This window comes from Cynocephalus volans, chromosome 12 (genome assembly GCF_027409185.1).
Source record: "Cynocephalus volans isolate mCynVol1 chromosome 12, mCynVol1.pri, whole genome shotgun sequence".
NCBI classification, from domain to species: Eukaryota; Metazoa; Chordata; class Mammalia; order Dermoptera; family Cynocephalidae; genus Cynocephalus; species Cynocephalus volans.
The window spans coordinates 91,977,778-91,992,316 of NC_084471.1; the positions used below are offsets into that span (position 1 = coordinate 91,977,778).

General features: G+C 33.7%; 1 protein-coding gene across 1 annotated transcript in view; it reads right to left on the bottom strand.

Moving 5' to 3' along the window:
* Nucleotides 1-12,954, bottom strand: part of SLCO1B3 (solute carrier organic anion transporter family member 1B3) — a 113,809-nt gene extending 100,855 nt beyond the window's left edge. The window contains exon 1 of the mRNA XM_063115707.1: nt 12,871-12,954. Within this exon, the coding sequence (XP_062971777.1) occupies nt 12,871-12,954 (84 nt within the window). The remainder of the gene's footprint in view (nt 1-12,870) is intronic.
* Between the last annotated feature and the right edge of the window lie 1,585 nt (nt 12,955-14,539).

Genomic DNA, 14,539 nt, shown 5'->3' on the forward strand with positions numbered 1-14,539 from the left:
GTATAATAAAAATGGCATTCATGAGGAGAAAACAAACAAACAAAAAAGGCTATCTACAACCCAAGGAACCAACAAATACAGAAAACAAACAGTAAATCAGAAAGCAAGGAAAAAAAGACACTTAAGACAACCAAACAACCAACAAAATGCTAGGAATAAATCAACACCTTTCAATAACAACTCTTAATGTAAAAGGCTTAAATTCCCCAATCAAAAGACACAGACTGGCTGACTGGATTAAAAACGAGGACCCTACTATATGCTGCTTTCAAGAGACCCATCTCACCCATAAAGACTCACATAGACTAAGAGTGAAAGGATGGAAAAAGATTTACCATGCAAACAGAAATGAAAAACGAGCTGGAGTAGCTATTCCTGTATCTGATAAAATAAACTTTAAACTAAAAATCATAAATAGAGATAATGAGGGCCACTATATTATGATAAAAGGATTGATCCATCAAGAAGACATAACAATCATAAATATATACACGCCCAATGTTGGAGCAGCCAGATTTATAAAAAAAACTCTATTAGACCTAAAGAAGGAAATAGACACTAATACCATAAGAGCAGGGGACCTGAACACCCCACTGTCAATATTAGACAGATCATCTAGGCAAAGAATCAGCAGAGAAACACAAGATCTAAACAATATCTACAGAACATTCCATCCAACAACTTCAGAATATTCATTCTTCTCATCAGCACGTGGATCATTCTCCAGGATAGATCACATGTTAGGTCACAAATCAAGTCTCAACAAATTTTAAAAAATTGGAATTTTCCCATGTATTTTTTCAGACCACAATGGATTAAAATTAGAAATCAATAACAAATGAAATTCTGGAAACTATACAAACACGTGGAAATTAAACAGGATTCTACTTTAATGACATATGGGTCCAAGAAGAAATCAAACAGGAAATCAAAAAATTTATTGAAACTAATGAAAATAATGATACATCATACCAAAACCTGTGGGATACTGCAAAAGCAGTCCTAAGGGGGAAATTTATTGCATTAAATGCTTACTTCAGAAGAATGGAAAGATGGCAAGTGAACAACCTAACACTTCACCTTAAAGAAATAGAAAAACAAGAACAATCCAAACCCAAAGTTAGCAGATGGAAAGAAATCATTAAGGTCAGAGAAGAACTTAATGAAATTTCAACCCAAAAAACAATACAAAAGATCAATGAATCAAAAAGTTGGTTTTTCGAAAGATAAACAAAATTGACAAATCATTTGCATGACTAACTAAAAAAAGAAGAGAGAAGATCCAAATAACAAAAATTAGAAACGAAAAGGTGATATTACAACTGATACATCTGAAATACAACGAATCATTTGAGACTACTATAAACAACTATATGCCAACAAATTTGAAAATCTGGAGGAAAAGGATAAATTTCTGGACACACACAAGCTACCAAAACTGAGCCAAGAAGATGTAGAAAATCTGAACAGACCAATAACAATAAAGGAGATTGAAGCTGTTATCAGAAGGCTACCAACAAAGAAAAGCCTAGGACCAGATGGATTCACAGCAGAATTTTACCAAACATTCAAAGAGGAATTGACACCGTTTCTTTACAAACTATTCCAAGAGATTGAAACAGACGCAAATCTCCCAAACTCATTCTATGAAGCAAACATCATCCTGATACCAAAACCAGGTAAAGATACAACCAAAAAAGAAAACTACAGGCCGATATCCTTGATGAATATAGATGCAAAAATCCTCACTAAAATACTAGCAAACAGAATACAGCAACACATACGTAAAATTATTCACCACGATCAAGTGGGATTCATCCCAGGGATGCAAGGTTGGTTCAACATACGCAAATCAATAAATGTGATACACCATATTAATAAAATCAAACACAAGGACCATATGGTCATCTCTACAGATGCTGAAAAAGCATTTGATAGAATTCAACATTCATTCATGACAAAGGCCCTCTATAAGTTATTATAGATGGAAATTATCTTGACATAATTAAAGCCATATATGATAAACCCACTGCCAATATCATCCTGAATAGGGAAAAACTGAAAGCTATTCCTTTAAGAACAGGAATTAGACAAGGATGCCCACTCTCACCACTCCTATTCGACATAGTGTTGGAAGTACTAGCCAGAGCAATCAGAGAAGAGAAGGAAATAAAGGGCATCCAGATTGGAAAAGATGAAGTCAAACTGTTCCTGTTTGCAGGTGACATGATCCTATATATAGAACAGCCTAAAGCCTCTACAAAAAAACTCTTGGAGATGATAAATGATTTCAGCACAGTAGCAGGATACAAAATCAACACACAAAAATCAGTAGCATTTCTATTCTCCAATAGTGAACATGCAGAAAGGGAAATCAAGAAAGCCTGCCCATTTACAATAGCCACCAAAAAAATAAAATACTTAGGAATTGAATTAACCAGGGATGTGAAAAATCTCTATAATAAGAACTACAAACCACTGCTGAGAGAAATTAGAGAGGATACAAGAAGATGGAAAGATATCCCATGCTCTTGGATTGGAAGAAACAACATTGTGAAAATGTCCATACTACCCAAAGTGATATACAAATTCAATGCAATCCCCATCAAAATTCCAATGACATTTTTCTCAGAAATAGAAAGAACTATCCAGACATTTATATGGAATAACAAAAGACCACACATAGCCAAAGCAACGCTGAGCAAAAAAAATAAAGCTGGAGGCATAACCCTACCTGACTTTAAACTATACTACAAAGCTGTAATAACCAAAACAGCATGGTACCGGCATAAAAACAGACACACTGACCAATGGAATAGAATAGAGAATCCAGAAATCAACCCACACACTTACTGCCATCTGATCTTTGACAAAGGCACCAAGCCTCTACACTGGGGAAGAGACTGCCTCTTCAGCAAATGGTGCTGGGATAACTGGATATCAATATGCAGGAGAATGAAACTAGACCCATACCTTTCACCATACACTAAAATCAACTCAAAATGGATTAAAGAATTAAATATACACCCTGAAACAATAAAATTTCTTAAAGAAAACATAGGAGAAACACTTTAGGAAGTAGGAATGGGCACAGACTTCATGAATACGACCCCAAAACCACGGGCAACCAAAGGAAAAATAAACAAATGGGATTATATCAAACTAAAAAGTTTCTACACAGCAAAAGAAACAATAAGCAGAGTTAAAAGACAACCAACAGAGTGGGAGAAAATATTTGCAAAATATACATCTGACAAAGGATTAATATCCAGAATACAGAAGGAACTGAAACAACTTTACAAGAAAAAACCAAGCAAACAATTTAAAAAATGGGCAAAAGAGCTAAATAGGCATTTCTCAAAGGAAGATATACAAATGGCCCACAGACACATGAAAAAATGCTCAACATCAGTCAGCTTTTGGGAAATGCAAATCAAAACCACACTGAGATACCATCTCACCCCAGTTAGGATGGCTAATATCCAAAAGACTGAGAATGATAAACGCTGACGAGGTTGTGGAGAAAAAGGAATTCTCGTTACATTGTTGGTGGGACTGCAAAGTGGTGCAGCCTCTATGGAAAATGGTATGGAGGTTCCTCAAACAATTGCAGATAGATCTACCACACGACCCAGCTATCCCACTGCTGGGAATATATCCAGAGGAATGGAAATCATCAAGTCGAAGGAATACCTGTTCCCCAGTGTTCACTGCAGCACTATTTACAATAGCTAAGAGTTGGAATGAGCCCAAAGGTCCATCATCAGATGAGTGCATACGGAAAATGTGGTACATCTACATAATGGAATACTACTCAGCTATAAAAAAAGAATGAAATACTGCCATTTGCAACAACATGGATGGACCTGGAGAGAATTATGTTAAGTGAAACAAGTCAGGCACAGAAAGAGAAATACCACATGTTCTCACTTATTGGTGGGAGCTAAAAATAAATAAATAAATAAATAAATACACCAAAAAGGGGGGGGGGGAGAAGACACAACAATTACAATTCCTTGAAGTTGATACAACAAAGGAACAGATATTAGGTTGTTGTGAGGGAGGGGGGAGGGGGGAGGGAGGTTTTGGTGATGGGCCACAATAATCAAACACTTTGTATATTGACAAAATTAAAAAAATAAAATAAAATAAAATAAAAACCTTAATGACAACATAATAATGCCCCTGCTTTATTTTTGATTTTAGTTATTTGGTCTTTTTTTCTTGGTCAGTCTAGATAAAGGTTTGCAAATTTTGCTGATCTTTCTAAAGGATCAATATTTTTGTTGTTGATTTTCTCTATTGTTTTTTAATTCCCTATTTCATGTATTTCTGTTGTAATCTTTGTTATTTCCGACTTACATTTGCTTTTGGTTTAGTTTGCTCATCTTTACCATTTTGGTAAGGTAGAAGTTTACATTACTGATATGAGATTTTCCTTATTTTTAATATAGGTGTTTAAAAGTATAAATCTTTCTCTAAGTACTGCATGAATACTATAAATTTTGCCATGGTTCAATTTGATTTTTATCTCAAAATACTCTCTAATTTCCCTGTTTTTTTTTTTTTTACCCATTGTTTATTTAGAAGAGTGTTGTTTAATTTCCACACATTAGTGAATTTTCTAAATTTCCTTCTGTTATTGTGGTCAGAGAACATATTTTCTACTATCTTAGTCTTTCTAAATGTATTAAGATTATTTTGTGGCCAAAAATATAAATAAATTAATTAATAAGTAAGTAAATAAATATATAAACTTTGAATTTTAGCAAACACACATTAGATACCCTTTAAGCTGCTTCATTTAAGTGAATTAAACTAAATTCAGAACCAGGAATGACATATCAATGTCCTTTACAACAATTTTATACTGATGTTTCTGGACCTTTTCTCCAACAATGATTTTCAATGGGTTTTCATACCAGCATTTAAAATCATAATTTCAGTGCAGTAGATAAGAGATGCATTTTCAGCTGCTCTAGTTCAGTGAAATAAACTATATTCAGAACTAAAAATAAAAATAAAAAATAGAAACTTAAATTAAATTAAATTAAAAACTTCTGTTCTGCAAAAGACACTGTCAAGAAAATAAAAGAGAAGTCACAGACTGGGAAAAAATATTTGCAAAAGTCATATCTCATAGACAACTGTTTTTCCAAAATACATGAATAACTCTTAAAATTCAACAATAAGAAAACAAACAACTTGATTACAAAATGGGCCAAAGACCTAAATGATACCTCTCCGAAAAATATAATCACATTGCAAATAAGCATATTGAAATGATGCTCCATATCCTATGTCATCAAGAAAATGCAAATTAAAACAGCAATGAGATACTATTACACAACTATTAGAATGGTCAAAATTCAGAACACTGACAACACCAACGCTGGTGAGATCTGGAGAAACAGGAATTATCATTCAGTACTGCTGGGAATAAAAAACGGTGCCATCACTTCGGAACACGGTTTGACAGTTTTTTACAAAACTAAGTATCCTCTTACCATAGGATGCAGCAATTGCACTCCTTGGTATTTCCCCAGAGGATTTGAAAACATATATCCACACAAAAACCCACACACAGATGTTTATAACGTTTTGTTTATAATCGCCAAAACTTGGAAGCAAACAAAATATCTTTAAGTATGTATATGGATAAACAAACTGTGGTATATTATTCAGTGCTAAAAATAAATGAGTTATCAAACCATGAAAAAATATGAAAGGACCTCAAATGCATGCCACTAAGTGTAATAAGCCAGTCTGTAAAGGCTGTATACTGTATGCTTTTAATTATATAACATTCTGGAAAAGGAAAACTATGGAGAATATTAAAAAATTGCTGGCTGCCAGGGGTTGGATGAATGGATCAATAGGCAAAAAAAAACAGAGGATTTTTTAAGGCAATGAAACTACTCTATATGATATTATATGATAGATATGTGTCCTTATAACATTTGTTTAAACCCACAGAAGGTACAACACCAACATGAACCCTAACATAAACTATGGACTTTAGGTGATTATGATGTGTCGATGTAGGCTCAGCAATTTTAACAAATATAACACTATGGGAGGGGGTATGTTGATAATGGGGGAAGCTAAGCATGTGTGGGGGCATTGGGTATTTAGAACATTTCTGTACCTTCCTCTCAATTCTGCTGTGATCCTGAAATTGCTCTAAAAAATATAACCTTAGAAAAATACATCAACAAATTGAAAAGTTAAACATAATAAACGAATTTCTAGGAAAAGATGGCTTTCCAAAACATACTCAAGAATAAATCCAGAATCAGGCAACCTTTCCAAAATTTCAAGGATAACATCATTCAAATATATATAAACTCTTCAATAGAACAGAAAAATTGTATTCCCCAACTTATTCCACAAAGCTGACATAACCCTGATAACAAAACCAGGCAAAAGACATTATAAATGTGAAAAATAGAAGATCTGTTCCACTTGTGAATATGTAAAAACTGTAATGAAATATTGGCAAATGCAATTCAACAATGTATGACTAAAAAGATAATATTCCATAAATAGGTTAAATTTATCCCAGGAATTTAAGGATGTCTAATACTAGGAAAAAATCTAACAATGTACCTCTTCAACATATTCAGACTAAAGGAGACAAATCTTTGATAAAATTCAGAATAAATTTATGCTTTAAAATAAACTTTTATTGGGCCGAGCCCGTGGCACACTTGGTAGAGTGCGGCGCTGGGGGCGCAGCGACGCTCCCGCCGCAGGTTCGGATCCTATATAGGAATGGCTGGTGCACTCACTGGCTGAGTGCCGGTCACGAAAAAGACAAAATAAATAAATAAATAAATAAATAAAAATAAACTTTTATTAATTAGGCATATCCTAATTAGGGAATATCCTTAAACTGATAAAATGTATTTGAACAGTAAATGTGCTAAAATCATGAACTAGGCACATGTAACTACCACCACTTGCATTCAGCATTGGATTTCACAATAATATAATAAAGATTGGAAAAGTATAAAATGGAGCTATAATTTAAAAATGATATAAATATCTATCATTTTATTTTTTCAAACTGTCAAAGTATCTACAGAAAAATTATAGGAAATAATTGGTGAGTTCAGCAAGGTGACTGGATATATGATATATATTTCAGTTATATTTCTGTACACCACTAACAAACACCAGGCAACTTGATTTATAAAGAAGACACCATTTATAATAGTCTTAAAGAATACTCGGTATGAAATACATCTAACATAATATGCATAAGATCTTTATGAAGTGAATTCTAAAACTTTTTTCAAGGACTTTTTCTTTCTTTCTTTTTTTTATGGCTGGCTGGTATGAAGATTTGAATCCTTGACCTTGGTGTTACCAACACTGAGCTCTAACCAATTGAGGTAACCAGCCAGCCCCCCCGAGACATTTTTAAAAATATAAATAAATAAAGTTATACCATATTCATAGGCAATAGTCTTAATATTTAAAAGATTTAAATCATCTCCTAACCAATCTACAAATCCAATGATTCAATCATGTCTCAAGGAGGTTTTTCACCAAACTTAACAGGCTTATTTTTAAAAATCTATTAAAAATACTTTGAAAGGCCAAGCATACTGTAGCCATATCTGAAGAAGTATAAGAAGAGATTTCCTACTCTGACAAACATAACACTTAATATGAAGCTCCAGAGAGTGTCTATCCCTAGTGTAGTAACAGACAAATTACCAAGTAAATAGGAAATAGAACCCAGAACAGATTCATACATATATGAAACTCTGATATAGGGCAAAGGGTAAGTGGGAAAAGGAGAGACTAGTCAATAAACAGCTGACAAAATAGTTGCATGTATGGAGAAAAATTGAAATTAAATTTCTACTGCACATCTTACACAAAAATTAACTTTTATATAAATAAAAAAATTTTAATGTCAAAGGCAAAATGTATAGATATAAATTTTTCTCATCTCGGAATAGCAAGGTATTCACTTAAAATGCATTACTTACATAAGCATTCAATTATAAAATCACTTGATAAGCTCAAATACATTAATATTATGAACTTTATTCACCAAAAAATCCATCAAGAAATAAAAAAAGGAATTAAAAACTAGAAGATAGTCTTCTCACATATAATAAATTAAGATTAAGATATTATATTAATATAAAGAACCCATACAAATGAAGAAAAAGACAAATAATCTAATATAAAAATGTGCAAAATATGTGCATAGGTTTTCTCAGAAAGCACATACTGCTAACAAACGTATGAAGTGATGTTGAATCACTTTAGTTATCAAGAAATGCAAACTAAGACCGAAATAAGACACCATTTTATGCTCATTTAAATTGCAAAAATCAAGAAATCTGATAATACCAAGTGTTGGAGGTAACATATATGTAGACTTTCACTTATATATTGCTCAAGGTCTTGTAAATTAGTATAGCCACTTAAAAAAGTAATTTAGCATTATCTTGTAAATTGAACATTTACCAACTCCACGTTCTAGCAATTTCAGTTGTAAATATTGTCAAGAAAAACTATGGGTACACTAGGAGACGTGAATGAGAACATCTATATCAACAGTATTTATAATAGAAAATCCCTGAAAACAATCCAAAAACCCATAGGATGTAGATAAATAAATTAGAGTATAATAATATAATGGAATTTTATATAGCATTTTAAATGTGCAAACTACTGCTATATGAAATAATATGGGTTAATCTTAATACTATAATACTGAGTTTAAGAAAACATTTTTATAAACACCAAGGTACCTTTTTATATAGCTAAAATGATTAAGCTAACCAATATACTTTTTAACGAAATACATATAGATATTACCAATTTTATTAAGTTAGTCTTTACCTCAAATGAAAAGAAGCAGAATCCAGGAAAGTAGAAAACAACACAGGTAGATACAGGTTGTTGTGTAGTTTTAGTTTCTGTGCTAAGCAGTGATTTCATGGATGTTTGTTGTGTTATTACAAATACATAAATACCTAGATAAATAAATGAATGAGTATATGACTAAATAAATGAATTAAGATGGCCCATTCAGTAGACCAGTGATGAACGTGTGTCATGAATCAATACTCTGCACCTGATATTCAAAGGGGAAAAAAAGTAAATGGAGAAAAACATACAAGAGATTTTTTTGTTTTTGTTTTTGTTTGTGCTTTTCTTTCTTTCAGCGTAATGAGGGTGGAGTTGATCCACTAGGTTTCAAAACATGTATTAAAGTTATAGTAATTAAACCAAGCTGACACCAACACAGTATCACAGGGAAGAACAGAAGGACGAGGAGAGGGATCAGGGTCAGGATCCATGGAACAGGATGTTGAGCACAGAAATGTTTATTAATTCATCCTTTCAGTCATTCAGCAAATACATACTGAGTGATCATTATGTCTGAGGCAGAGAGCAATAAATAAAACAAGTTTTCATGGAGCTTACTTTACAGTGTGGGGAAATGGGCGATAAACAAATTATATATATATAAAACGTTATTCTGCCTATCACTATATAGTGGCAGGCAGAATAATGACCCTTAAAGATGCTGATGTGCTAATATCCAGAACCTGTGAATATGTTAGGTAACAACATGGCAAGGGAGTATTAAGTTTGCAAGTGGAATTAAGGTTGCTAAGCAGATGACCTTAGAATAAAGAGCTTGACTGGCTTATCCTGGTGAACCCAGTGTAATCACAAGACTTTTAACTGTGGAAGGGGGAGACAGAAATGTCAGCGCTAATGTGATGTGATGTGAGAAAGACCTGACCGGTCGTCACTAGCTTTGAATACGGAAGGGGGCCATGATCCAAGAAATTTTGCCAGCCTCTAGAAGTGGATAAGGCAAGGAAATGGATTGTGCATTAGTCCATTTCTGTTGCTTATAACAAAATACTGTTAACTGGGTAATTTATAAGGAAAAACAACACTTACTGCTTACAGTTTCTGAGGCTGGGAAGTCCAAAGTCCATCTGGTGGTGGCAACAGTGACCCGGGGGTCTCACATTGCAAGATGGCGGAAGCAGAGAGAGCAGAGAGAGAGTAACTTCCTCACTCACTCACTTATTAAAGCCATCAGAACCACACCCCTGACCACCATTATTAATCTATTCACTACTGCACAGTCCTAAAATCCAATCACCTCTTCAAGGCTCCACCTTTCAATTACCATAATAGAATTTCCCACTCTCTTAACAGTCACAGTGGGCACCAAGTTTCTAATACATAAAACTTGGGGGACACAATTCAAGTTCCAGTGAGTTCTGGGGGACATAATTCAATCCACTACAGATTGTCTCCAGAATTTCCAGAAAGGAATGCAGCCTTGCCAACACCCTGAGCTCAACCCACTGAGATTCATTCAGACTCCTGAACTTCAGAAATGTAAAATAAATTTATGTTGTTTCTAAGCCATTAAGTGCACGTGTGCAGGCATATACATACCTATTCACATGTGTGTTTTGGGGTGTTGGTGTCAGCTGGTGATAAATGCTATGAAAAAAATCAATCTGGTCAAAGAGTTGTAAAGAAGGATTACTATTTTATGTGGGGTAGTCAGGGATGAGGTAATATTTAAACAGAGATCTGAATGAGATGAAGGCACAAGATATCTGCGAAAAGAACATTTCAGAAAAGGAAACAGCAAGCACAAAATTCCCTAAGGCAGAAGTATGTTTGGCATGTTTGAGAAACAACAAAAAGGCCAGTATGGCTGGAGAAAATGAGCCAGAAGGAAAACTGTGAGATATGGATACTGTTGGTGGTAACACACAGGGTGGTTATTCCGGAGGGGGACTGGGAACGAAGGCAGAAAGGGGAAGCTTTCATTTTTATACTGTCTATTATTTGGTTTTTCTAACGATAACACATTACTTTTGTGTTGTTAAAAAATTTCACTATATAGGGTACAAGGAATCTAAAGAGCTGAAGTTACAAGTGTAATGGTGAGGGATATGCTGGCAGGTTCTGTGTCACTGAGTTCATACAAAACTCGTGGCTCAGTACAAAAATCGAGGGGAAGGGGCAGGAAAGAATCAAAGAGTAATGTTGTTATTTAAATGTGCTCATTACCTATTTGCACTTTATACATTTCTACCTGCTGAGTCTGTATATACAAGTCAGTAGCTGAGTCTGCATATGCAACTAAGTAGCTGAGTCTGTATATGCAAGTAAATCACATGTGGATATGTGTGTGCACATCATAGAAACAAGTGTAAGATCCCTTGGTTGCTTGATACTGAATGATTTGGTCTGAAGATGAATTATTAGAAGTATGAAATGAGGAAAATCTTTAAATAGTCCACTTATAAATCTCTGTTCACCACAACATCTTGAGGTTAATATTATGGACATCTAATATTATGGAAACCTATAGTTTAGCAATATGGAGTAGAGTTGAGGGCATGGGATTTGGAAACCGACTGCCTGAATTCAGACCTTGGCTCCACAACTTGCCAGATTTGAGAGGTAGGGGAAGTCATTTGCCCCATGTTTAATTAGGTTTTTACATCTGCTAAAGGGAGATAATAGCATTTGGTTGATGGAATTGAGGTAAGGAATAAATTCATTGGTGTGAAACACTACACCAGTGACTGGCATATAGTAAATGCTCAATAAATGTTAGCTACTATAATTGTTCCTCGGGTCTTTATCAAGCTGCAGATAATGTGCTTGACACCCACTGATAACTCCCTAACTCCCAGCTTCTTCTCCAAATATTCTGTAAGAGACTCCTCTGGAAATATTTGAACGTTAGCCAGTTTGTGGTCACTTTCCTATGCACATGCAAATGAAATCACGGTATTTAAAAGCAGAAGTAATCCAGTATATCATTACCCCTAAATCACAGAATGTAATTCAACTGCATTAATCAATACTGTTTCCTTGTAATGCTCATTCTGCTTAAATATTATTCAAATATTTCATCAGAACAAACTTTACCAGTAATCTCTGAAAACAAACAGACTTCATGTTTTTTGGACAAAACTAAAAACTACCTTATACAATCTTCTTGCAATTGAGTATGATCTCTGTGGTCTTTATTCAGCTGGATAAAACTACTTTAACTAAGTAGAAATCTTAAAATGTTGGTAAAAGCTGGCTGTGATTGATTTATCGATTTCCTCAAGACATCACTATGGGAGTTTAAAGGCTTTGATTTGCGTTCAAGGGTTTTCAATTTATAAGTTAGGTGACTTCAAACAAATTCCTCAACTTTGTTGAGTCTTGGCACTGTGCTCAAGGAGTACTTTTTCCTGTTTGTGAAAATGCCAATATCATGTAATGCCCCACAGTTTTGTGACAAAGCAAGATGTAGAATTATTATTTTTACCCGCTTGCAAATGGACAAATTAAATGGTTTTCCTAAGACATCAAGTAGGTCTTTGGGCCAGATCTTTTGATTGCTGCAGATCTCTCTTCCATCAGACTGTATTATATTATGAAAATTAAAAATGCTGTTCTCTTAAAAACAATATTTGAATAAGTCAAGGTAACAAAGTGATTCACAAGACATTAATCTTCTGGGTTATAAATTAATTCTAAGAATATTTTTACATATTATTCATTATATAACATCCTCTTTTATTTTAATCCAACAAGAAACAAAGAGAAGATACAATATTTCTAAATTTTCAACGTTAATGAAGTCTTAAGCATCAGAAATATCGCCAAAGAAACATCTTAAATTTAAAGATTGATTTAAATCAAGATATAAATCATTTTGTTAATATTTTAATATGCTTCAATTGAACCTTTTAATTTGAAATATAAAGTTCTTTTTAGCAATTGGTTGCCTTTTCTATAACTGAAAATTCCCCATTCACTTATTTCTGTTTGGAAACATGAAACTCATTCCACCTTGAATCCATCGCAGCGTCTAGATTTTCTTTTCCCTGAAGATTGCACCTCTGCTGTTGTATTCAAATGTTGGTTTTGGTCCATGACTGAACTACAGATGTCATGTGAATGCTTTCAATTGTTGTTGAAATGATCACCTATTCAGGGAGAAAAGGTATAATTTTTTTCATTTTAACAATATGCAATTCAGAAAAAAGGAAAGCCACACAGTCAATACCAACCAATTAATCCACCAGACACTAACATTCATGCAGGACACGCTGAGTCCTGACCACTGAGCTAGACAAATGCTAGACACAAAAGGAGGAAAAAAACACACACAAAGTCCTAGCCTTAGGGAGATTACAATTTAGTTAGGGAGGTAAATTATGGAGAGAAATTTGAAACAAGTAAATACAATAAGATAGAATCACTCACTAGATTATATGGGCATAAATTTTAAATTATAGAAATTAAGATTTTTTTATTTTCTGCATATCTAGTTAAAAGATTTATAAAAGCAAATATATGTTTAACTCATTTTTATAGTTTTACAGAGTGCCACAGTCTACCTCACATGTAGTAAATATTCAAAATGTGTAGAAAAATAATGTAATGGATGGTTTTATAGAGAAGAAACCTCTGGAACCAGGCTCAAAAAGCAGGTACTGTTTGGGTTTGTTAAAAAGAACAAAGTGTACTCCAAGTACTTTTCAGAGAGACTATGGCCATGCTTGACCTCACCACCATTGCGATATTTATTTTGTTTGTTCATTTATTTTTCAAAAGAAAATACATGCATGGAGTTGCAGATGCAAAAGATAAAAAAGACAAATACTTTTTCTCTAACTCTTGCCCTCTTATCCAAAAAGATATGCATTTTTTATTAAATACATAATATTTTTCTTTTTAACACAAATGGCAGTCTACCATTAACACTTTTCTTTACCTTTTTACCTTGCTGTATATACTTAACTTTATATTAATAAAGGGCTTCCCCATGTTTCTTATAGTTGCAGGATATTCTGTTGCATTGTTCATAATGTATTTAACTAGTTTCTTGTTTCTGAGCACTTAGATTGCAACTAATTATTTTATATTGAAAATGTTCCTAATATGTCATATGTCATTTTATTTATGTTGACTATATCTGTAGGATAAATTATTCCAAGTGGAGTTTTGGGGTTGTAGTGTAAGAGAAATTGTAACTGTGAGAGTTATTAAACCCTATTTTAAAGATTAGTAGAATAAGCCAGCTTCTGCCTTCAATTCAGTTTTTTATATAGAATAGTGGGCTCTTCCCTGAGGGTTAGAAAATGTGGCATATATACACAATAGAATACTATTCAATCATAAAAAGAATGAAATCTTGTCATTTCTGGGAACATGGATACACCCAGAAGATGTTATGTTAGGTGAAATAAGTCAGGCACAGAAAGATAGATACCACATGTTCTCACTCATATGTGGGAGCTAAAAAAAAAAAAGTAGATGTCATAGAAGTAGAGGGTAGAGTTGTGGTCATTAGACGGTGGGGATAGGAAGAGGTTTGGGCAATGGATACAAAGTCACAGCTAGATAGGAAAAATAAGTTTTAGAGGTCTACAGTGGTTCTAGGCATCTATAATTAACAATTGATTGTTTGTTCTCAAAAAGCTAGAAGAGAGGAGCTCAAATGCTCACATTACAA